The following is a 25,717-nucleotide window of genomic DNA, read 5'->3' on the forward strand; positions in this document are numbered from 1 at the left end:
GTATTATTGATTTTTAAGTTATTTAAAGTAAATCAGTCATTGTTTCAAAACGCTCGTGAATAAGGCCAGTTGTTACTGGAAGACGAGTGGTGGTCCAAATATGGACTATCAGTCAGGAGCAGCTTACTGCCACTCAAACCTGAGCTAGAACTTTCACTAGAAGAAAACATGCTTTTACTGCCGGTGTAGAAAGAGAGGGATGTATGCAGCGGCTCGCGGCCGAGTCGGCGTCTCGCTCTCACCAACGATATGAATGCTATAGCTATGGCGCAGAGGAAAATCACGCCTAAGACGCAGAACGCAAGGGCCATTTTCCCTGGTGACAGGCAGATAGTTTTGTCTCCAGGAGAGAATCTTCGGATTAATTCATCTTCTTCTGCTTCTATTCTTCTTGAGCCTGTTAAGAAGAAACTCTTTTTTAACATCGTACCATTTACATTTTTTTTCTGCTATATGTTGTCTTACCTATGACAACATATAGCAGAAAACATCCTAAGTATATATTTTAAAGAAATAACACATATTTTAGTCCTCACCTCTAATTGATGCCTCATCCTCCAGCTCGATATTCGGGGCCAAAACTTCAATGCTATTATAAACTTCCAGTCGATCAATAACAACTCCTTTAGCGTCCTTATCCAATCTAGCTTTTCTGACCAATCCATCTTTGGTTTGTTGCGGCTTCTGCAGCGCCTTGCAGTCGACGGGTGGGCATTGGCCCTTGCATAACTCGATACCACACGACAAGTGCAATTTCGCGCGATCAGGGAATTTGAACGCTGCGAAAGTTGTGACAGCGTGTTGGTAGGTCATTATATTTTTGAATACGAAGTCTGGGTCTTTCCTGAAGAGTTTGATGTTTTCGTCGATATTTCGTTGAGGGTCGACTGGTTCTAAGTCGGAGAGGTCAACTTCGGTGGTGTGTTGGTGGCGGTGGACGGTGGGCTTGCTGAAGATGGCCTCGTCGATGGGGCAGCCGGCCTCGTCCAGCAGCTTCTGAGAGGCCTCGCCGAGGCCGTCGTGCGCGATGCAATTCGTCACTCGAAGACCAACGCCAACTAGAATTTTAAAATTGGTGTTAAAATCAAATATGTATAAAATTAATATGTAATAAATATGTATAATGTACCAGGCAGCGTGCACTGTATGAGCAGGCGGGTGGGCTGGCCGACCTCGACGCGGTCGGGCTCCGCCCCCGGGCCCGCCAGCCGCATCCACGCGCGCGCCGCCTCCAGCAGCCACTGCCGCTGCTGCTGCTCCTCCGGCGCGAAGCCGGGCCGCGTGCGACCGCTCCTGGGGTAGAAAGGTTATATTAACTTTTTCCAATAATCATAGATTAATATAAAATAAGTATATGGTAATTACCATTGCTGGAGCTATTTACTAGTACGTTGGTACTACGAGTAAAAAGCCTCGACTACCAACAAACATGAAACAAACCATGTTGTGCTCAAATTCACGTCATTCAAATCTCAACGAACCGAATGCGAATTGGTAAACTTTATGTTTACCTACCATCTGAAAAATCTTGATGATTTTGTGCATTTTATAATAACCTTAAGATTAAAGTTCATATTTTAGTTACTCTCGAACATTATGGTATCTGATAGTTTTACCTCATTTTCTTCGTATTTTGCCCCATCATCTCGCGTAGCTTGGTGGTTATGACGCCCTCTAGTGCCGAGCTGTTGATGCGCACTGCACGGCGCTGCAGTTTACATCTGTAATGATCAAAATATGACTATTAGGACAAATGTAAAAATACTATAAATATAATAGCAGTACCACTTCACAAGATACAGTGATCGGACGAGTTTTGGTTCTATAGGAATTACACAATACAATTTAGGTATCTACAAGGAAGACACAATAAACATTTTTGGATCTTCATCTTCGCTTCCCATCAAGACAAATTGAGGTTAAACGTTAATTATTAATACAAAAAAAATTAATTGTCTAACCCCTTCTATAGCTCTTCCATTAAGATCCAGTAACTATCGAGTTATCTTCTACTATTTGCGCCCCGGGGCTTCGCTCCCGTGGCAATTTCGCGATAAAAAGTACCCTATTCTATCCGTGTACCAAATTTCATAACAATCCGTCCAGTAGATTTTGCGTGAAAGATTAACAAACACACACATATAAACATCCTCACAAACTTTCATATCTATAATATTAGTAAGATAGGATAGTAGGATTTCCTAGATAATAAAATCTTTAGTGCAACCATAAATTATCATAGTAAAAAAGCTTTCGTCCAGCCACAGAAAATAATCTATTTATATTAATCTCTATCTATTTCGGTGCGTCCGGCAGTTGATGAAACGTGAATGAAATATTGAATGAACAATCGAATGATGAGGTTTATACAAAAAAACGAAATTGGCAATACTTCCGAAAAATAAAGAACGTAAACTTGTTCTTGGTATGATAAAGCAAAGAATAATTCTATATAACTACTTATGTAATGTAAAAGGTATAAAATGCTAAGCTAGATGTTTTATTCATGACGTATTAAATAATAATCGATTTTCTAAGACAACCATTCGATAGGAACGTCAGAACCGGTCGGATGATAATGATAATGTGCCTTCATTCCTAGACATAAAAACTGGACACGGCAAAACTTAACTTTTCTCACACTTCTGGTTTGGATTAGATTGATTTAACACTTGGTGGATAAGTTGATAACTACGCGTCATTAGTTGTGTTGTAACGTTAAAAATATAAAAAATCCTCTCTTCATAATAATTATTAGGTAATGAGGAAAAAAATGGTAATTCCCTTGTTAAATCACAAAATATATAAGCCATAATTTGTCATATCACAAGATTCAGATTTTTCACAGCTTAAGTCACAATAGTATAGTATAGTAACATAATCAAAATCATTACCGCACGAGAATCTCCTGGTCGGCAGACTGCTGCAGATGCTTGTCCATCTGCACCACCAGCTCGACGCTGTAATACAGGTCCTCGTCATCAGACTCCGAGGTGGAATTCAAGGCTGAGGTGCGCACGCCACACGCGTTCGATGGTAAGTGGAGGGTCACACGGTTTTGGAAACTTCCTGGAAATTGAGAAGACCGAAAAATATTGTTACTTTTTTCTATTGGTTGCGTCTTCTACAAGATCAGTTCTTCGTCTCTTATGGGGTAGAGAGAATAGAGCTATCTAGCTATATCTAGCTAACGATTTTCTACTATGGACTTTTTAATTTCTCATATTCGGAAAGATACTCTACGTTTGATGCACTACTCTAGATGGTGGTTAGGGGTGTGTGTGTGAGTGGGATATGCGAAATCCTACTACGCTACGGCCGGGTAAAATCAAGGAAAAGCTCATATTATTAGATACTAAATGCTGTGTTCTTGTGAGTTTCAGCCAGTCCAGTATTTAATATGTACAGTCAACAAACATCATCTTACCCAAATTCATTGCAAAGACGCCGCTATTACCGCGCCATAGAGGTTCATTTCTTGCAGGGTAACTTGATGTGCTGTTGACTGTACCTATTCCTAATGTTTTATCAGCAAAGTACTGATTTAATCTATTTACTAATAATTTATATAAATGAAGATGAAAATGTAAATGCATGTAACGTACTGTAATTTTTTTTAGATGATAATCTTCCTAAAAAAAAATCTTGTACAAAAACTAACTACCTTGAACACGGCATTCCCTGGAGAAGTCCTTACTGAAGACGATACCCTTGAAGGGCTTCTCAAGCCCCAGATGCACGGTGAAAGAGCCCTTGTCACACGAGCTGGTGAGGTCAACGACCCGGTTAGGCCCCGTCTGTTGGCCGTGGCATACTAGGGCCCACGATAGCAGTATTGCACGCCACATGCTGGCGCGCCCTGGGAATAAGTAGATATTATGCAATAAAAAATATAGAAATGAAAACAATATTTTTTAAACACTAAAAAATCTGATTTTCAATTTAAATAAAAATACAATAGGTAGGTATAGGTTCCTTTTATAAAGATTCCGTTTTTAACTTTTAAGGTATGGAACCATAACGATTAAATAATATTAATGGTGAAACGACAAAATATACAGTTACATGGTCTCCAAGAACTTTGTTAATAAAATATACAATAACAATGGCCATTTCACAATAGTAAGCCAAGACAGGCAAAAGTACTAAGTTAACCCGCACAATACGCTATATCGTTGCAATACCGCTACGTTTCCGCTCCCTTGTATTTTTGATACTCTACTTCGATTAAAACCATAGATTAAAAGTGTTTAGAACACAATTAAATTGTCTATGCTGCAGTATGCTTTAGATCTGCTTGAATTTTCGGCAGCAACCGTGTTCTAAATAGATAAAGATCCATTACTGGATCTTAGATCTTCTATCAAATAGAAAGTTTTCAAGAACCAACTTGAGATTTGGGATACAAAGGTACACAAATATGACACAATATACCTAGTACACAAATATGACTGATTATTAAGTTGGAAGCACGTCTTTGTTACGATCCAAAATTTAGCAACAATTTTGAGCCCTACCAAAAGAAGAACTATAATAGGGCAAGCTGTTTTGTTTGCTAGAGATAATGTCTTTGTAAATTAACAATTAAAGACGTAACGAGTCTTTGAGAAGTTGAGCTTTATTATTCAACATCGCCACGACTACACGGCCGGCTATATCACATTGCGCAATTTCTAATTAGACACAATTAAAACAGTATTCTGTGGGACTTCTTAGCGGTGTGGTCTCACAGAATAGATCGTTAATCATTTACAGTAATCTCAAAGATGGACTTCAATTATGCCGTAAAGTTAATAAGCTATCCGCAAACAATGGGAAGATAAAGATAAACATATTGATTTTAATTGACGTCATAACATAATTTTTATTGATGTAGCTAACACTAAACTTTCGACTTAAAAATATGATAAATTTAAAATCACTCTATAAATTATGAATTGATTTATAATACGAGCAACCACACGATCGGCTTATCTATTGGATAATAAAGTGACAACATAAATAAGTACATACTTAATTATAGTAAAATATTGTACACTTAAACTTAATACGATACTTGCTCATGTGCAATTCTCGTCAGAATAGCCATAAAATACAACTAAACCAATTAGGTATATACTACACGCAAGAAATGTAATTGATATAGAAAAAATAGACGATGTGTATAATAAATTGGTTTCGAGTTTGTTGAGGGCAGTTTATGGTATGTAATGTAACTGAATTGCTTTGGATATCAAGGCTTGCGCACTTCAAGGAATGCTGGTAGAACGATGACGCCTTGACTCACATCACGAAGAAGTAATCGCTTATTCGATTCTCACAACGAACTCGCTCACGATAGTCAATGACTTGATGTCTTAAAGAAGACAATATAATTTTAGCCGTTCCGTAATGGGACATGTCGTGGTTGAAAGGGGTAACATGACGTAATGACTGGGCGGCCACGATTTTGCATTGTGCTATTGGCAATAATGGATTTTGTACAGTGTTTTGACATTGAGCCCAGAACCAATATATTAGATGATGTTAACACAGCTATCTGAGGAACCATTAAAGAATTGTTAATTGAATGAAATGAATGATTAATTGATACAGATTTTATGGTTCAGATACACATCAAATCAATCATCTTAATCTTTTATGATCAAGCTTTGTTCGCTAGATTTCTAAAATCAAAGATTCTCAATCTCATCGAATGCGTGTCAGTCTCATACCAATTTATATTGTTTTCTAGTAGGTCAAGGCCGGAAGACTATGCCTGATAGAATATTGAACACGCAACGACCTATTCACCTAGAACCGATTAAATTGTTGGAAGCGATCTGGGTGAAAGCAATTTTTTCCGCGCGTGTGATCCAATTTTGTCCCAAGTTATAGGTCTGATACGCTTAGAACAATGAGAATAACGTGAAACAATTAATTTAATTAACACACTTGAAATATGTATTATCGATGCATATCAAAACTGGACCAAGTGAAGTTAGCTACGCATGACTTCATAATTTTAGATTTTCCCGGACAAGAGTTTACGCATCACTAAAATCTAAACTATTGAATTGGAATCATTTAATTTTTAACATGGTAATGATCTCTGGTTACAACGCACTTTGGAACTCTAGAATTTTATATATAAATAGACACGATTTAACGTCTGATTCGAATAATTCCATTAGCGTATTTCTAATTTCACGAAGGATTATATCAAGGCGGATTAAATGGATAAACACAGGTTAAGTAGATATAATACGAGTTTATTATTTACACATCATTGCTTTTATAAGCAGCATCTTATGCACGAGCGAAGAAGATATTTTATTTATTTTTTACTTTATTATATATTTATTATATTTTTTTATTATATATTTTTTTTATTATATAGGTAGCATTTCTTCTATCTCTTTTAGTTTTAGTACTTAATCTAAATTTCAGTTATCAAATTTAAGTGCTACCAATACCAATTCTATTTATCACTCGTTTATTTGTGACATTGATAATTTATTGATATCACAGATTATATAATACTTCCAGTACCGATATCTACTAAGAAAACGGTCAATGTTAAAATCATGACTCGCGATGAGATGTAACGCGACGCTTCATAACTAGAATTGTTTTTGACGAGCAAATCTAAAACAAGCACAAGAATCTAGTTCCATAAAGCATAAACAACCAGTCGTAATAACATGCCAGCAGATAATAACATTTATAATTCCCTTCTTCGGTCCTCTATTATTTGCCGCCGTGAAGTTCATTGGCACCTAATTTTGTACGGTCCGAGTAATGACCAATTTTGTAAGGCTATCTTATAATCGATTTATACTCGTATCTGTGAGATAATTTCATAATTGTGCACTTTTGTGATTCTTGATTTATTGTCTTGAGTTGGAAGGAAATTGTTTGGATTGTATACGAACTTAATTTTCCATATGCAATGGCATTGCAATCATAAATTTATCATAACTCATCCAAGGGTTATTAATATTTGATGAAGATGTTCAAACATCTTTTTTCTATTTTTTCATCTGAATGTTATTACTTCTTACATATAATATATTTATATACCTTTATTTACCATAATGGCCTTCTATTTATATATACCTACGTTTTTAAATAGCAATTATATCTAATTGTTTGTTAAAGGGGTTTCATGGCCGTAGTCTTATCCACAGGATTTATCGTGCGGCCGCGTAGGATTACAGGCTACGTTGATGAACGTATAACTACTTAGATTGTAGCTAGTTTAATTTGTTCGTATTTTATAAGTATAAACTGGTTTTCACTTGCTACATTAATAGCGTAGGTTTTACCTTTTTTGTGAATATTTTCCTTTTTTATCAGTTCTTAATTAAATTGATTTTATTACAAACGCAATCATTGGAACACTGAACTAGCGTAGTTTTTGATTGGGAATTCATCGCGATGCGTAGAGCTGTGAAAACCGCATCAAATTCCATCCAGTAGTTTTTGCGTGATCGTGAACATACAGACAGACAACAATTAAAAAAAAATGTGTTTGTCTTCTATTAGTCATTATTTATCTATTATTTAATAATATTATAATTATTTATCTATAATATCCCATATTTATTCCATAATTATTTATCTATAATATTTGTGTATCTCCTATATGTACAGACAGTCAATAGCACATCATAGCCCAATTGTGGTTCGCTTCCCAATCAAAAACTATGCTAGTTCAGTGTTCCAATGATTGCTTTTGTAATAAAATCAATGCAATTAAGAACTGATAAAAAAGGGAAAATATTACCTAAATAGAACCCGAGACTATAATAAGTTATTAGCAGACGCACGAAATTAGAAAAGCTTAGTCCTTTATAGAATTCTGTTGATGGTAAATAAAGAATCTCATGTTGTTGACGCTCTATTTGTCGTCTTAATTGTTATATCTATAGTTTTAAATATTATAAATGCTTTTCTCTAGTGGTAAAATATGTTTTTTTTTAAATAAATTTAATCCTTGTATCATAACGGTAAACAACCGGTTGTAACGCATGTATCGCACTGTAAATTTGTCAAGCAACGCGTTCCACATTTCTAGTGATTTACGGAGATTTTGACCGTCTGTCTTAAACGGTCGTGAGTGCTCGTGCAGATACAACAAAGCTTTTAATTAACTTGCAATATATGTCCCTATGTCTCGGATGGAATCTTGTAAAACTTATTTAAAAACTAAATTATATTAAGGTTACTATCAGGTTAGCACCAGTCAAGTTATAACAATTTCTAGAGATACGTACTTATATTTAATCCTGGTCAAGAACATATCGTTGATCAAGACAAAAAAAAATAAAATACTTATACCTATTGTTGAGGAGGGACCAACGTAAACTGTATCTAGAACTCCACACTCCTAGATATTTTAACAAACGCATATATATATATATATATATATATATATATATATATATATATATATATATATATATATACATTGCAGCATAGTTGCAGTTTATATAAAATCAGAGTTGTTGTTCAGTTGTACATTGATAATTCAGCGAGCAAGATTTTGGAAGTTAGATAACTAATACCGTAATGTCACGAAATTTAAATAAAATACTTATACCTATTGTTGAGGAGGGACCAACGTAAACTGTATCTAGAACTCCACACTCCTAGATATTTTAACAAACGCATATATATATATATATATATATATATATATATACATTGCAGCATAGTTGCAGTTTATATAAAATCAGAGTTGTTGTTCAGTTGTACATTGATAATTCAGCGAGCAAGATTTTGGAAGTTAGATAACTAATACCGTAATGTCACGAAATTTAAATAAAATACTTATACCTATTGTTGAGGAGGGACCAACGTAAACTGTATCTAGAACTTGGGAGTGGTCAGGGGCCAGTGATCTAAAGTGGCGTGCAACTCAAGTTAACCTTTGCAAATGGTTGCATTGACAAAATGTTATAGTTGAACCAAGTACTCTAAACTAAGCAATTCACTTCCATTGCTAGCATAAAATAAATTTATTATCAGAGAATTTTAGTTATGTTGTTTGGATTATGATCTTTCTCATCTGAGTGTTTCCCTGGTTTCTTTCTTAGCCGTTGAGCGTCGTCTCCACTGGGTACGTTCGGCGGCATCCCTAGTAGTCAGACTATTGGCACGCATATCATCCTTGATATGCACTTCTTAGGTTTGCCCCATCTCCTCCAGGGCCAGGCGGGAGCGGCATAGCTAGACATTTGTTCTAGTAATTTGCCGGTGGTCCTAACAGCGCAGGCGGAACACCTGAAGTTTGTGATGATTACGTTGCGCCGATCTTTGCTTATAAAAATTTGATCATTTTATAATATCGTCTGGATACCCGGCGCGCTATCAGTATCTGTCTTCATGGTCTGGCGAGCTGACAGCAATTTTTAGAAATAATAAGCTGATAAGAATAATTATAAGCTGGCAATCAGTCATATCAATATATGTTCATCTATAGCTTTATTGAACTTTGCTCTTGTTTATTTGTTACTCATTGTTCATCGACACAGTCCAACTATTGCAGTATGAAGTGATAAACTGTAAAAGGGACAAGACCTAAGTAAGGCCCTTCTTTACAAGCACTTCACTTCCACATTTAGTTATTTCCGTCCACATCATCCTGACTAATAATTGTCTTCGGGGTTTACAATTCTCTCTCTCATTCATTTGACCGTTTACCCAGTTTCTTCCATAGCCGTTAAGCGTCGGAGCCCAAGGTCCTACTTATTCTTTTCCGCTTTGCACGGTTTTTGGTATCTCTATTTCAGACATTGACACGCATTTCATCCTTGACAACATCAAGCCAGCACTTCTTGGGTTTATTTTCGTTGACTGATTATAAAACTACTACTACTAATTTTCTGCGAGGTTTCGATGTCTCAGCACAACTTTACATAATCGTGACTCGAGTTTGCGGATTCACTCGACGGTTACTTCCCGTGAGAAGATTAGCTTTTTAGATAATTTTGATAGGATTAACAGATATCATTAGTGGTTGCGATGATTAGCTATACATATATACCTAAGTCACTACAATTTTTTTTCTGGGTGAAATTTAAAATTGTATTACATAATGAGAATGAATAATTCACGCGACCGAAGCCGCGGGAAAGAGCTAGTTACAAAATAAAACATTTAAACCAGATAATGTCTTTGTAACTAAGATATGTCAAAAATAATTATCGATCATAAAAGATTTTTTTTCAATTTATATATTGTAAAATTTTATAGTACCTACGTATAATACACGACATAAAAGCTCGTCCAGATAGTACCTAGTTCCCTCCCAGCAAAACCTGGTATATTCTAGAAAATACTATGGATGTAATTGCTTTGCTTGCGAGTTCCAAACAGATTGGGATGACGACCATTCCAATTACAACTATAGCTAATACGATATTTTATTAGATTACTATTCCTTTTAAATGAAAATGTTAAATGGTATATTCACAGTCTTTCTTTCTTGTAATTTAGTTTCCGACAGGAACTATCTATATAAATATATATCATAAAGTAGTTATATTTTACTTCTATGTAGACTAGCAAACGTGTTTGTACCATTTGATCATTAATTAATAAGTAGACAAGTGTTAGATCTAGTTACATAGCATGGTTTATAGGTACGGAGAGCGCTCTTTGTTCAAACCATAACAGTTTCTATTACGTTACATTCAATAGCAGCGACGCCAACATCGGGCTGTACAAGGTGGTTCCTCTGAACTTGTATATCAGTATAATGGAATACTACATAATAATCATAATGAGTACCCATTGCGGAGACCGATAGCTGATCTAATTCCACTTTTCCCAGCTTTATCACCACCAGTGGGCGACATCAGCCACATTCCCACTATTGTTGATGGTTTCCTTTGCATTACTTCGAATCATCGATGAGTTTCACTTCATTGTTTCCATTTTAAATGCTATATGTTTTACGAGTTTGTTCCGAAGTGTGATCCGAAACGATCAACCGATTTAATTGCGATTCTTGTAATTTGAGACCAATCAGGGATTTTCTATATCATTTGAGGTATTTTAACGTTTTAATTAATTTTTAAAAGCTTTTATAATTATATTTTATATTCGTTTATAATATTTTTATTTGTTCCATGGCTGTTGGAGAGGTAGTTAAAACAGTGCCAGTAATTCTTCAAGCTGTAAAACGTCGTTAGCAAAAGTTTTACGACCGGCGACTGCACTTCGCCTCGGGCAGCCAGCAGTAAAACATTTAAGGCTTTCATGGAATATCGTCCGAGTTGACGTGGTGTGGACTTTTTATATTTTTAATATATTTTTAACTTTTTATTTTTTTAAATTTTATATTTTTAACTTTTTATTTTTTTAAAAGTACCACAACTTATGTTTTGTTGTTGTTGTTGTTGTTGTGTAAATTAATTCCGACCGTTTCGCCAATAGGGAATTAGATTTTGTCCGAAAAACTTAAGGTCACGTGACGAGGATAATAAATATAATTTAAAAAAAAGTTTCATTGTAAAAGTAATTAGTAGTTCGTAAAGAAACAGGAGCCCCTGGTGACGACTAGATCTAGTGACCCAATATTGAGAGTCACGAAAACCAGCGCTCATTAACCGTGCAAGTGGTACGCGAAGATAGTTTGCGAACAGTTACCGTAGCCGTTATACTGTCAAGCACAATGCAGGCAACGAACCATGGGAATCATGGGATTGATACACAAACACGGTCCTATCATGTGTCGTGTGGGTTTAGTCAGTTTTATAAGTCATGTGGATTTAGTCAGTTTTATACTTTTTTACGATAAAAATCACTGTTGTGGTGGAGACGGAAGGAGGAGGTCTTTGTCCAGCGATGGGGCATAAGATGGCCATATAAAACATTTTAAAGTATTACAAATCAATATAACTATGTTCTGGACTGGTTTTGGGTTGATGGTTGTCAAAGTAACCCCTATAAGAACCCCCAGTTTTCGCGGACAAAAGAAGGATGAATTTAGTCATAGAAGTCCCTTTAGATAGATGGGCAAAAAATTAAAGAAAGTTGTGGAACAAATCAAATGAGATACTTTTTTTTTCTAATGTCAAAAAGAAATAAATGTATGGAGCTTGTACGACAGTCACAATTTTAGAGTCAAAAAGTAATCAAAACAAAAAAAAGTAAATCGCGTAATTAATAAAATGAATGAATCAAAGTGGCAATTAATTATCGTGTTTGATTAATTGAATAAAGGTAGGTATTCAATTAATCAAACACGATAATTAATTGTAAAAATTTTATTGTTTAGTCAAATTGCCAATTAATTGAAACAACATTGAAGTAGTAATTGGAAAGAACCGATTTATGTGTACAAACAACCACGTTATAAATATGATCAAGATCAACAAATATTTGATGATCAAGATCAAGATTGAATATACCGCTTCCGAAGCAGAACATTATTAATTTTATATCTATAACTTGCATTACTCAATCAAAAAATACAAGATAGCCCAATTGCTATTCTATGTTAATTGCTTTACTGCTAGCTATTAATTTAATAAAGCCATCACATGCAGATAGATCTCAAACTAAATGGATGTTTTCAAATTTTAAAATTAGTTCGTCATTTCCTCATCAAAAAAAAACCGAAATGATGATGTTTCTTAATACTGCCAAACTTATATCACAAGCATTTTATTGGTTTGTTGATATTTACGCTCGTATTTAAAAAGCAAGTAATCACATGTTTTAATCATCACATTCTGAATCTAGAACAATATTTTTATTTTATTACGTCATGCATCTCTATAATTTATTTATCGATGTCGCTGCGAGAACGTAAGCGTGTTAATTTTATTATTAATGGTCAATTTTGTTAGTTGTCTATTTAATAAATTAATGATAAATTCAGAGCATAAAAACTTATAATTTCTAAAAGTATTTGTGTATACATCTATACAATTAAGTCCATGTACTAATAATACCAAATATCATTTTTGCTATTATGATTGCTGTACTTTGTTTTAATTTGAGGATGCTTTTCTCAGCGATACCAAACCGTTTGATGATATGCTCATTGGATATAATGAACCATTCATTAAATCAGCTCTTTATTGCGCAATCTGGAAACAGTTTCAGATGCATCACATCAAGCGAATATAAAGAAGCAAAAAGCTACAGACTAGATTTTTAAAGCAATACATATTAATACAGCGCTTTTATTTTTAACTAGCAAATTCTCAGTATTTTTTTTATCGCGTACTTTGTAAGACTGGTAAACGTATATGATTCAAATTCGCATTTTTTCTCATCTTTAGTTCAATTTCTTGTTTCCCGCTGCGTGTCTCATCCCGCAAACTTGTTTTTAATATGACTTGAATTGATTATCGTTAGATATGTGATTCCTCGAAAATATTTAGTCAAGCATGAGGATGAAGAGATATTAATTCAATTATCCTGTGGTAACATTCGGTTCCGTCGGCGACAATACCCTATTTCACTCTCCAGCTCTCCATCTGTCTCAACTTCACTAAATTACTAAGTTACCAGTTACCTCAGTCCAATGCTCCATTTTGACGTGAACGAAGGATAAACCAGAAAACTTTCATAGATAAAATGTATCTTTGGTTAAATAAGCTAACAATTTCCTTGGAATGGTCCAATAAAACCTGTATTTGGGGAAAAAGACGTTTTAAAGGTAAACGTTAAGTATCCAAATTTCAAACTAACTTGAACTAACTGTAAAAACATACAGATATTTTGGTATGTAAAATATATTGCGGTCATTTTCAGGTAACTTTAAATAGAAATATCCTCATAGAAATATATTTTTCTTGAATATCTTCTAGCTATGTACAGACATAGGTCAGACACTGTTTTACTATAAGCTTAACTGGCTTATAGAGATTGACCAAACCACAACATGGTTCACGAAAGTTGTGGTTTAGATACACGTAAAGACTGGTGCAGTAAATTTCACAATTTATTATAGTAGTGCTTTATTTTTTAGGTAAATCTCTGCTCATGATCATTTATACAAATTGTGTTAGGCTATTCGAACGAGCTGTAAATGGCTGGAATGGAACACTTGAAACAAATAGACAATTTGAAGCGAAATCTATATTGTTCTAGGTTTAGATTTCAAGATTTTTATGGTGTTCTATAGAAAAATAATTATGCTTACCACTGTTTTTGGTATAAATGCCTTTCCTACTTAGATAAATGCCTTATATAAAATCTTGCAAGTTAAATTTCTCTTATATCTAATCGTCCTACTTACATAGTTGAATTTTTCCATGTCGCTTCAGTTTGCATCATAATGAGAAGGATGAGCATAGCCTCTGGAAATCCTCAATGGTTAACTGCACATTAAAACCTCCTGTGGTGACGGTGACGGTAAACATTTTTATGAAAAAGTTGCTCTTATTTGTTGCAGTTTACTCGGAAATTTTATTAATCTAATTCCAAAACTAGAAAATGAGATCAAAAGTAACAGTTACACAAAATTTTGGACAAAGATTTCCAATATCTAGAATTCACAAAGAGATCAATAAATCATAGACTAATGTCCAGCTGTAAAACAGAAAGGTTTGAGTGAAAGTAACTTCATAGAAATATTGTCATTTAACCATAGTTTTAACTTTCAATTGTGCATTATTCGCAAAGAAGTTAATTAACCATTGACTAAACAGGTCAAGTGTAAACCAAAACCTTCACTTTTCAAGTGTGGTTTTGCTTAAGACACATGCGATAATCCAGATTAATGATTTTATTTAGAAACAGTGTCAGTAGATCTCGCCGAATTGATCACAGTAAAGCAAAAGATTTCTTTTTCTTTTTTAGGTTAGTGTTGACCATGAACACCCATAGATTTGATGGTGAATATATTCAAGAAAAATATTACTTGAACGTTTTTGCAAATGAAAACTGAAGATACACATACATTTAAAGAATGTCATGCTAATGAACGTAGAAAACGTGATATTAGCTTAATAATAGTAGGATGAGGTACCACACACTTCACATGGTCCATCTCTCTTATCTATAGAATACAAGAGCCAGTGTAGACACTAAAATAGCTGATTAATATGCCTTACTATAGTCAATTCTACAGATACACTAACTAATATGTGTATCTCTTATGGGAGGTCTATTAGGTTAGTAGACGTGTAAGGCGAAACCCGAAGGCTTTTCATATCTAGGTGCTTTTTTATGAGGTTCTAGGTTATATAGATAGACTAAGAAAAATATGATATATATATAGATAGATAAACTAAGAAAAACATGTACTGTACTAGCCGTTTCACCTCCCACGCAGATTGGTCAGTTAATTACATAAACTTTTAGAGTTGTATGTGAACTATTATCATGAATGTAAAGGCTAATAGATAATCAAGCACTTCAACGAAAGACAGCATAAACAGGTCAGGTAGCAGGGTTTATTTGAGCAGTTATAGTGACAGTTATTTCACATAAGATCACATGTGAACCTCGCGGAACGCTTTCACTCTCGCGGCTGCTTTGATTGTTATCTAACTACGGTTATGTTGCCCTGGTAATAATTTGATCTATTTTAAATATATTAAGAAACGTAATCTTTCATTATGAGTAAAAATTTTGTATTTTTTTTAAAAAGGACCAATATTTTTAGGGTTTACTAAATATATTTATTGAAACGTTAAACATACGTTACTAAAATATAAGTAAACATGAATAGTACTTAAAATTACTTACAGTTTTTAGTCAAAGAGTAGTAGTAGTACAATAAGTGATAATGATTATAACGCAAACAAAAATAGAATATTACAAGGCAAGCGGAAATTAACAAGCAAACATGAATACATGCATTTTTTTCATTGCAAGCCCAGTCATGCCATTAACGTTTAAGCTAGAAAGGTTTCATTGTTTTGAAATCTATGAAATAAATCTCCAAGACATTTAAGCTAATTAATTTCGCATAAAATTAAAACTTCCTCTCATTCTTGGCACTGTTATCTTTCTAGGAAGTAAGCAATTTCATATTTATTAAATTATAAATCTTTGAATTGGAGCCTCCCGCGTCGACGTACCGCTATTTTGCACACTTCCTAAACTTGACAGTCTTATCACGTACAGCAGTTCTAGTTGAAGTCCATCAACTGCCATCGTAACTCTTATTACCATTTGATACGGTAGCGAATTCAATAACAAAAGATATGGGTAATATCTTTCAGATCGATTGATATGGGTCTCGTACAACGCTGCCTTGTGCCTGTGACCTAAACCTTAATTTGAGTTTTGTGAAAGTCGGGACAGGCAGGAATTTGGAGCAACACGGTTAGTATGATCATGACTCTTTATCAAGATAGTTCGAATAGGAGGTCGATGTTCTAATTGAATAGTACCTACGAATATTTTTGGTAAACAAAAGAAATATGCGGAAACAACTGCTACTGGATGCAATAAATATTGAAACAACGCGGAGAGTCGGCCCGAAATGAAAAATGTTTTACACAATAAATTATATTAATTAACTAGGTCACTTAATACGAAATAGTATATTACAAATTTTAATGTATTTGAGGATCAAAGACTATACTGCTCTCAATGCTTCAATTCCGTAAAACTCAATAACATTGCTAAGAAGTTGTGGTCAATCTGAAAGCTCATCTTACCAATGCCAAACATTAAAGTACAGAGCAACTGCAACTGACGATCCGATACAATTCTAATTTCTGTGACAACATAATACAAGTGTCGAACCATGACTAATACCTGAAGATCACACAGCCCTTTTCTAGGACGGCGATCCCGTTAGCTGACCGTGACCATCCGTGACCGGCGATGACTCGATGTTTTGATGATCTTGCCCATTACTGTGCAATACCCTAGCCCTCACTTGAATTCCAACTGTATATGGGAGCTGGAAGGTGCACGTTTAACCTACAACTTGATAATGTTATGTCAATACTGTGGAGAACACTCGTGATGTAATAACGCCCTTATGTAGGTCGGTCCGTTAGGAGAGTTGTAATCCTGATTTTACCGGATCATTAAATCGTCTAGGAGATTTATTTTATTAATTGGAATCGTTATTTATGCTAGCCGAAAACTATACGGTTCCGGAATGAGCCCATTTTAGGAAATGTAATTCTAGACATTATAGTCAACGTAATGAAAGACTGAAAATTGCCTTTAGAAAGGCTTAGGTAATAGAGACTAGGCTTAGTTTTAGGCCCCTCACTTATTTATCTGAATGATAGGCTCTATGTTCTCCATGTATCGGCATTAATTAATGGAGAGCCATCGCATTTGTTAGTACACAACTTTGTAATCTACAGAAATAAATATAAGTTTATAATTATAGGAAATTGAGGTTGAGGATGCCGAATAAGAGGAATTAATTTATTCATATGAGTATCATAAGATTGTTATCTCAATTTGATTGAAATTTGCTATGACGGCGGTAATTTATTGCGCATTGTTCTACTGTTTTATATTCTAGCATAGTCTATGTAAATTTGCGCTAGATACTGGACCACCGACAAGAAAGGGCTGTACCGTTAGAACAACAAGGAAATTGGAGGGCGGTCCAGTTTAACCCGGCATGTAATTTACTCTGATCATTATTTTCGCGACACACTCTTGGTAATTGACCATTTCTGCTTCTTCTTGTGTGGCTCCATCGTTCACCAAAACGATAATTTTACCAACATCAAGGTTGAAAATAGGTTTTTTGTGATTCTGTTAATGTCAAACCAATTGGCACATTGTTGCGACAGTCATTGCATTGACAACATTAATGAGATGGATCATTATAATTAGGCTTTGCACGAAAGAATCTATCGGGAATATTACATTAGAAACGTAACGAACTATAGTATAAGTTCTCTGATTGTCTACTTAGGCAATGCATGTTTTAATGTGTAGGTCGGTAGATCATATAAGGCAAGGGTGTACAGTCTGGACAGAGATTCCACACAATTATTGATAAATTACATAACCTGTAACTGAATTTGGTACTTGTGTTCATCATAATTTTCTTCTGTGGTTTATAGGACAATCTTTGCAATTATATTATCTTGGCCAAAGAATCTAGCGTTTATTGCATCGTTATATTTACAAGATAATTTATGTGGTGAACCGTAACAGTTTAGAAATATACTGACATAATTTTCCTCTAGTCATTATGGGTAGGAACGGTAAATATTCCCGTCTATCTGGCCTAGCAGAATTACCGAAGGGCAGACTAGAGACCGTTAGATCGCGGAAGATCACGCCTTCCTCTAGAGGACCGGTCACTGTGCGCCGGCGACTCTCGGTACAGTCGAACTACCCAAATTGATAGCAAATCAGCTGCTATTACCACCGCATAGAGGTCCTTGTAAGTTGGTAATACCGCTGACTGTACACAGGAACTAAAATTAATCCTACTAATATTATGAATCCGAAAATTTGGATGTGAATCGGGATTTATTTGTCACGAACAATCTACTAGATGGATTTTGATAAAATTTGGTATACAAGTAGAATATAGACTGTAATAGCACTTAGAGAACGTTTTATCCCAAAATTACTTATTATGTAGATAAAAAGATCGAGATCGCAAATGAATGTAGAACGTCACTGCGCTTTGATAGCGCCGCTTCTACGAAAAGAGTTCAACGAGGTCTCTCAAGAATTCTACAATGATAAAGTTTTATTATTATTTTTTTTTACTAACCTTTACAGTTTCTTTTTGTTGTCAGTATCATCATGTTTTATAGATATAACTTTGCATTTGGAACATTTTGGCTTCCACGTTTTCACAATTCTGATGTAACGAGGAAAATCTATAAAGAAAAATTTATACTACACATAAAAGCTTATCATAGACGTTCATATGTTCCGTTCGGCAAGAAGAAAGACATAGCATAGTTACCCAACCTTTAGGCGTTAATTGTAATAATTCTAATAAACAATGGTCTGGGTTTAATCTATTGAACATTCAATGTTGAATAAAGGCCATTAAACCGCTTTCTTGTGCGATCCAATGCATGATACAAGTCGCGGAAGTGTAGCGAACTTGCACACCCTATTCATACAGTGCCGGATTAAAAATGCCCTTACGCGATTCTACTCTGGGAGTTCCTTTTCAGACATTGAAAATCATTAGTTTTTCTTAAGCAAATAAAGAAACGTGAGAACACTGATCCTGAGCCTGATCGATGCTTAATTTATGCAAAAACTGTTTATGTAAAACCAAAAGAAACTGTTCGGGTCCCTTCGGCCGACTTCAAAACTATCTTTTCGTAAATTATAATGTTTTGGGAGCTAAATGTTACAGCATGATTTTTAAACATTTGTCACAGGGGCATGCTTAGGGGCCATCGTCTAGGGGCTCCAGGTGATGTTCCCCTAGACAATTGCCCCTAGGCAGTTGCCTATTCTGCCTTACGTTAAATCCAGCTACGTATTCATAGTCAAGTGCAATCAACCTGAACCCATTGTTCTGGGCGCAAACCACCGTATCTAGATCTATCCCACCGGTCCCGGCCAGAAGAGCGACAAAGCAAGCCCCATTCCCTGAGGTCCAGCGCAAATTGCCGGCATTCGTGGGATGCACGACGCTGATAGTAAATAATTCGTAACGAAAGGTTTATACTGCAATAGGTTTATTGAATCCTTGTATGTTGTAGATGTAGCTTTTACGAGTCCATTTATCTTGCGCGAGAGCATCATCACGAATAGCGTTCAATAAATTTAAATTGCAACCGGTGTTCGAAAACCAGTGGCGCCATCAGCTGAAAGTAATTTATATAAACGAAAATAAACTAGGCTGTTCAGTGGAAATGTGTTGATATTTGTAGTTGATCAAGAAACCGGAAAATCGTTCACATGAGATAAAACTACGAGACTGTCCATGCCCATTAAATAAAGGATTTATATTATTATTAGATTTATGCAAAACATGCTACATTAGGTACCGATGATACCTCAAAAAATTGGCCGAAAAGATTGAAAAAAGATATACACGTAACTACGATTCAACTTTCGCCTTAAAACTTTTGTTAGATGAACAAGAAAATACGTATCCACAATCATTTCCCTATAAAACAAATCCATTACACCGCAGTAAATAGGCTTACAAGGAAGGCTTACGAGCGGAGATGACATTGAAAGCCTCCGGAAAGATAGCATTGAAGACATAATGTCTTGCGACAAAATGTAGGATGGCGGGAATACTGCATACCGGGCCAGCATGCGGCATACCAGCGGCTGGTAACTTATAGCTTCACCGTTAGACGCCAAGCGGAGTTCTCGGAAAACCTAACTGTGCAATTTATTTTCTTTATTATGGTATTCTGTACGAGAAAATGGCATGTGAACTTGAGACTTAGTGTGATAGGTTTCAATGGTTACGTCTAATTTCCTCATGAAAGCAGGAAACGTTGTGATGCGTGTTGATACATCCGTATGAGTAGATGTGTAATACTTATGCCTACTATAATTTTGTAAATAAGATGTTGGCGCATTTATATAGTAAGTAAAACTATGAAGATATTTTTAACCGCTTTAAAACTTTAAAGCTGCGAGTGTTAAGTCAACTTTTTTAAAACCATTTCTAAATATTTGCTTGGCAAGTTTTTGTAATAACTTTTATTCAGACTAGGGTTAAAAACTTAAAAAAAACCTAGGTACCTTTTCAAAGGCGCATAATACATCGCGAGCTCATTCAACTTGCGCAAATGCAAGTATAAATAAAAAAAAATAAATTAACAATTTTAAGAGCTTAATTAATGACAATAATTAGCCAAGACAAAAACTGGGAATCTAATGAAGCCGTCTTCGTTTCCTACCGACCTTGTATACATGCAACATCTTCTGATAAATAAATGCTTTATGTCTAAGTGTTAGAGTTGATAATGATGCGGTTTTTAAATTTCAAGCTGAGGTATTGCGCAATGCGAAAGCGTGTGGCGCATCCAAGCGCGTCTTGACGTTCGGATGCAATTCTTAGTTTTGGTTTACATGTTTATTACTATATTATGTTACTGGAACAGTTGAGGATTGAGGATGTTGATATGGATCTGTGGGGTGACGAGACTTGACAGAGTAACGATTTAATACATCAGAGGAAGTATAAACGTTGCCCAACTACCTAGTAGGTAGATAAGTTACGAGAGCAGAGGCTATCATGGTTTGGGCATTGTAATGAGAAGGGAAAAGAAGCACGAAACATAAAGTTGATGATTATGAACGTGGATGGATGGAGAGGAAGACCGGAGAAAAGATGGAAGTGGTTAAGTAAGAATGATATTAGGTACTTATATGAAAGTTACAAAGGGAATTAAGGTATGATCGATAACAGACAGTTGAGGCAGGAAAAGTTCGAAGTTTAAAAAATAAATCTTTTTTAATTTTTCGCATTCCAACAACCGTGGCGAGGGTCTTTGTTACTGACAGGTGATTCACCTTACAAAAACCACAGATTATGCAAGACGTATTTCGCGTACAATTTTATGAAGTGCATTAGAAGTTAGATGCAAAGATTAAAATTCATTTAGCAGAAATACAGAAATGCAAACTACAACAAAATTTTATTAAACTGCTATGAAACAATAAAAAATAATTATTCACTATGCGTATTATGCGTTCAGAAGAACATGGTTTTTGTTACGAGTTTAATATGCATTCATACTACACGGAGTGGTACTGTCACCGACAAAAGTGAATAAAAACATTTGTGTTGTCGGTGACGAACTTTATGGCTATTATTAGTTTATATTTCTTAGGGCTGTAAACAAATAATTCCTAAATACTACTTACAAAAATAAATACATTACACATAAATTTAAGAAGTGTTGAATTTATTACGTCAAGAACCATTTGGGCGCCAATGGATGCCAAAGAAGTTGAGGAGAAAAATTTTAAAAGCGGACCCTGGGCTTCGATGCTCTACGGCATAAATAATAATAGAAAAAAAGAATTAGTTAAAACGGTGTAAATACATAAGTACATTTAAAGATTTTTAAGCAGTTGTATTGTTGTCCGGTAACAATCAGATAATTTTCCCAATACTTGCGCAATAATGAGATTTGAATTCAAGATGCAATGGAGAAAGTAGAATTTTAAATCGAATTTGCTTTTTAACTAAAATTCACGTAAGAATACACATAACTTGCCAAGTTGCAATAACAGCGAATCATGCCTTGTCCCTGCTTCTACATTTTGTCTATTGTATGGGAAGTACACAACTTATTGCAGCTATTTCTTCCACCATGCAAATAATACACGCAAGTAAGAATATATTACTGTTTGGATAAAAAAACATTATACTAGCACTCTAAATATGACCAGATAAATTGCCGATTGCAGCTTTTCTTTTGTTTATTGCCGATGCAAAGTTTGCTCTTTGCTACAGGGACTTTATACAGGGTAATTAGTATTAGTTTTGCTATGTAATATATGCCATATGAACCAACGTATACAAATAGTGCCCCTGAACTAAATTTCTTCTTTATGCGAAATTCGACGTGCGCCGAAAAGTGAACGCCAGTGATCTGCCAATTTACATAAATATTGCGCGTCGACTTGACGAATATTACACTTTTACGAATTACTTAACGGAAAAATTTACATTTGACCTAACGTTACGTGCGTTTACACTAGCCAAGTTTCGTAATACAATGTGAGATGGTGGTACTAAACCATCTCAAGCAGGTAATAATGAATAATAGAGATACAATGGTGGAACTGGAAGGTCTACCTTCAGTCGCCGGATCTGTTGCAAGTATTGGCTCGCACGTCGGTCGGCCGGTTGGATTACACACATTATAGGCTAATTTAAACGATTAGGTATTTACCAATCAGGCTGTGGTTAACGTCCTTTTGCAATTAGTGACTATTTTACAACATAATTACTACAAAACTGAAAATCGAAATTATTAAATGCTTATTTCTACTTGATTTACTTTGAATGTGTTTCATGATACGCATCTCATCAAAAATTTCTGTAGAAGTGTAGAAATAAATACAATTTGGACAAGCTGCACGTGAAGCAAACTGTATTAAGATAATAAATTTTCTTGTAGAGACAGCGAATGTATTAATCTCTTCATCGCCGGCATCAGAATCGGATTGTGTGAAAAGGAAATACTTTCACACGAAGAATTGCGCCTTCACAGCATTACAATGTCATCGTTCAGCTTCTGGTTTTTGTTGATCACGCTATATTATTCGTGTCCATGATCATTAACATAACCGCAACCTTCGTAGACCATTTCCGAAGTAGTTTAGGTGATTCGTTTTCCCACGAGTAGTAGTTCTTGACAACTTCGGCTGGATATGGCAAAGAGAAATGTAACAGATCGGTTAACATCAGGCAGGGAGAAGTGGACGAGGCTGACATGCTGAACGGACCGGATGAAAGGGCCAGAAATTTTAAAAATATAATTCATTGCTTATAGTGGTTGACTCGCATGTTCCATATCAAAAATTTTAAATAGACGATATTCAATTTCTTGAATATTGCATACATAATCAAAAATCTTGGTTTTATTTATTACTTTCCTTAAATCCGAAATGAAATACAGTGTTTATAATGGTTAAAAGACATATATTACAATTCGGCCGCAAACTACCTCGTATAGAAACAGATTATTTCGGGCCTTGGCTAACATTTCATTCCAAGCCTCGCGCCAGACTACACTCATCAATATTCAGCACCTGGAGTGCGGCGGTCGGGTGTGCAGCTTTAATATACTTATAGTTTGTTCGTTTCCGTGTTCCTGTCTGCAGAACAAACGATGGACCATTACCCTCTCTGCTGGATCGGAACGAATAACTTGCACTGCTCTATTCCGTGACGCGGTGGATATCCAATAGGAATTATTGTTATTAATCTTAGCGGTGGCGTAGCTCACTATGTTACGGCAGCACGATTACTACTAATTACTATTATACTGTGATTTTGTAGAGTACCTACCAGTTCGCATAATAATATTACAAATTAAAAGATGTTAACTTATTTTACTAACGAAACGAAATTTTTCGTGAAAAAAAGCGATACTTATCTGTATTGGAAAAATATTTAGAAATAATGTTTTAAAGTAAGACTCAAAGAAACAACAATTTAGAGACAGGTTATTATTAGTAAGATAAATATTTTTATTTATTTTAAACATATTCAGAAATATGGATGTTAATAATCAGGGAATTATTATTATAATACCAAGAAGATTATGATTTAGGGAAAGCCACTATGATATTGGAATCAGTTCATATAGACATACGTAATGCAACAGCGTATCGAAAAACGTGAATAAAGACGAAGTTCAGAGAATTTCCGCAGAATCGGCAAAAAAGTGAATAGATTTAAATAGTGTTAACCGCAGCAAGCGTCGATAGTTCGAGGCCCTGGATCCTACTTTACCCGGGTTTGGTATGTCACAGCCGAGAATAGACTGGGAACACCGGAAAATGATAGAGTTAACAGGAATCCTAAACATAATCTTTATCCAGAGAATTTTCTAGGTTCCAGGTCAGGTTATAAAGTGATGTTTTGAATAAACCAAGATCGTTAATCAATCCATGTGTTGTGTAACTACTGAGTTTAGCAACTTGAGATTCTATGATAGTGATGAAAAGGGAGTGTAATGTTATATAGATTATCTACCTTGTAAGGGTCTATATGATAGTGGTGACTAGGAAGGTAAACAGACAAACTCTTGGAATACCACCTTCGCTGGGAACGTCAAACCAGCAAATAACAATTGTTTGGCTGTTTTTGGGAACAAATGCCACTTCCAATGGTCTAACAACTAAGGATGCTGACGACCGTGCGAAGTGGAAGAGAAATAGTAGGAAAGAGGACACTGGCTCCGACGCTCACTGGCGGTGGAAGAATCCAGGAAAACTCTCAGATGAAAGAGAGAGTCATATAAGGGCTAAATTACTTAATTTATAATAGACGACAAATAAATAAGAGATTGCTTAGAAAACTTTCGAATATAACAAAAAAATAATTGCAAAGAGATATCATAACTTAAATAGAAAAAGTTATTCTTTATTCAAAATTGAGCAGAGTAGCGTAACCGAAAATCTGCAAAAAGTTTGTATTGTGGTACTTACCAATGAATATTGATGTTTGTGTATAAAAAAGCCGATTGAGTATTACTAACTTTCGCTACATAATGTAGCTATTATTGGAACGTTTTATTGCATTTTGTTTTATTATGGTATATCTAAATTGATAATGTAAACGAATGCGGAGTTGCACTTTTGTGTGTGTGTGTGTTTTTATTGCTTTATTCAGTAATTAATTGTTATTACGTATGAGTAACAACAATTAATTACAGTAATCTTTTTCAGTAATCTGTATGGATGTTAACCGAGGAGCTATTTGACATGACTTCAAAAATATTCTAAGAATGACTGACGACTGAAGTATTTCATCTAATTTTAATAATATTCTTGGAAGTCTAAAAATATATAAATCAGACATAAACAAGTTTTTCTGCATTAGAAGAGTAAACATACATTCTAGCAATCCTGTTTCACTTACCACTACTTAAGTTATTATAGAAGAATCCCTAGTCTCCACATCGGCTTTATCGGATTACACCTTATTTAAAGGTCAAATCGAACCTCATCTGTGCACTATTATTCTTTTTAATTCATAGACAAAAATTTATACACGCGTACGTATGAATTCAGAACGCGACGAATGATTGCGTGCGGCGGACCGCGCGCGCGGCTATGGACTGAATGTTTTCCTTTGAAAACCTCCGTGGCC

At 35.1% G+C, this 25,717-nt stretch overlaps 1 protein-coding gene across 1 annotated transcript; it reads right to left on the bottom strand.

The window, feature by feature from the left end:
* On the bottom strand, window positions 1-25,700 carry cyr (cypher). Its single transcript, XM_053752429.2, has 7 exons — window positions 25,487-25,700; window positions 3,665-3,859; window positions 2,895-3,069; window positions 1,617-1,721; window positions 1,130-1,293; window positions 537-1,058; window positions 1-397 (listed from the first exon to the last, which is right to left on the bottom strand). Exons 2-7 carry the CDS (start codon window positions 3,846-3,848, stop codon window positions 45-47), a joined length of 1,503 nt encoding a protein of 500 aa, XP_053608404.1. The 5' UTR covers window positions 3,849-3,859; window positions 25,487-25,700; the 3' UTR covers window positions 1-44.
* Window positions 25,701-25,717: the final 17 nt, after the last annotated feature.

Source organism: Plodia interpunctella, chromosome 12 (assembly GCF_027563975.2).
Source record: "Plodia interpunctella isolate USDA-ARS_2022_Savannah chromosome 12, ilPloInte3.2, whole genome shotgun sequence".
Lineage (NCBI taxonomy): Eukaryota > Metazoa > Arthropoda > Insecta > Lepidoptera > Pyralidae > Plodia > Plodia interpunctella.

Bases quoted from the DNA above. Each gene is read 5' to 3' on its own strand.
- cyr (XM_053752429.2), bottom strand. From the start codon at position 3,848: ATGTGGCGTGCAATACTGCTATCGTGGGCCCTAGTATGCCACGGCCAA. The intron at 3,070-3,664 runs GTAGTTAGTTTT...CTCAATTTCCAG, and splicing joins CAGGGAATGCCGTGTTCAAG to GAAGTTTCCAAAACCGTGTG. The intron at 398-536 runs GTGAGGACTAAA...TCTTCTTAACAG, and splicing joins GGATGAGGCATCAATTAGAG to GCTCAAGAAGAATAGAAGCA.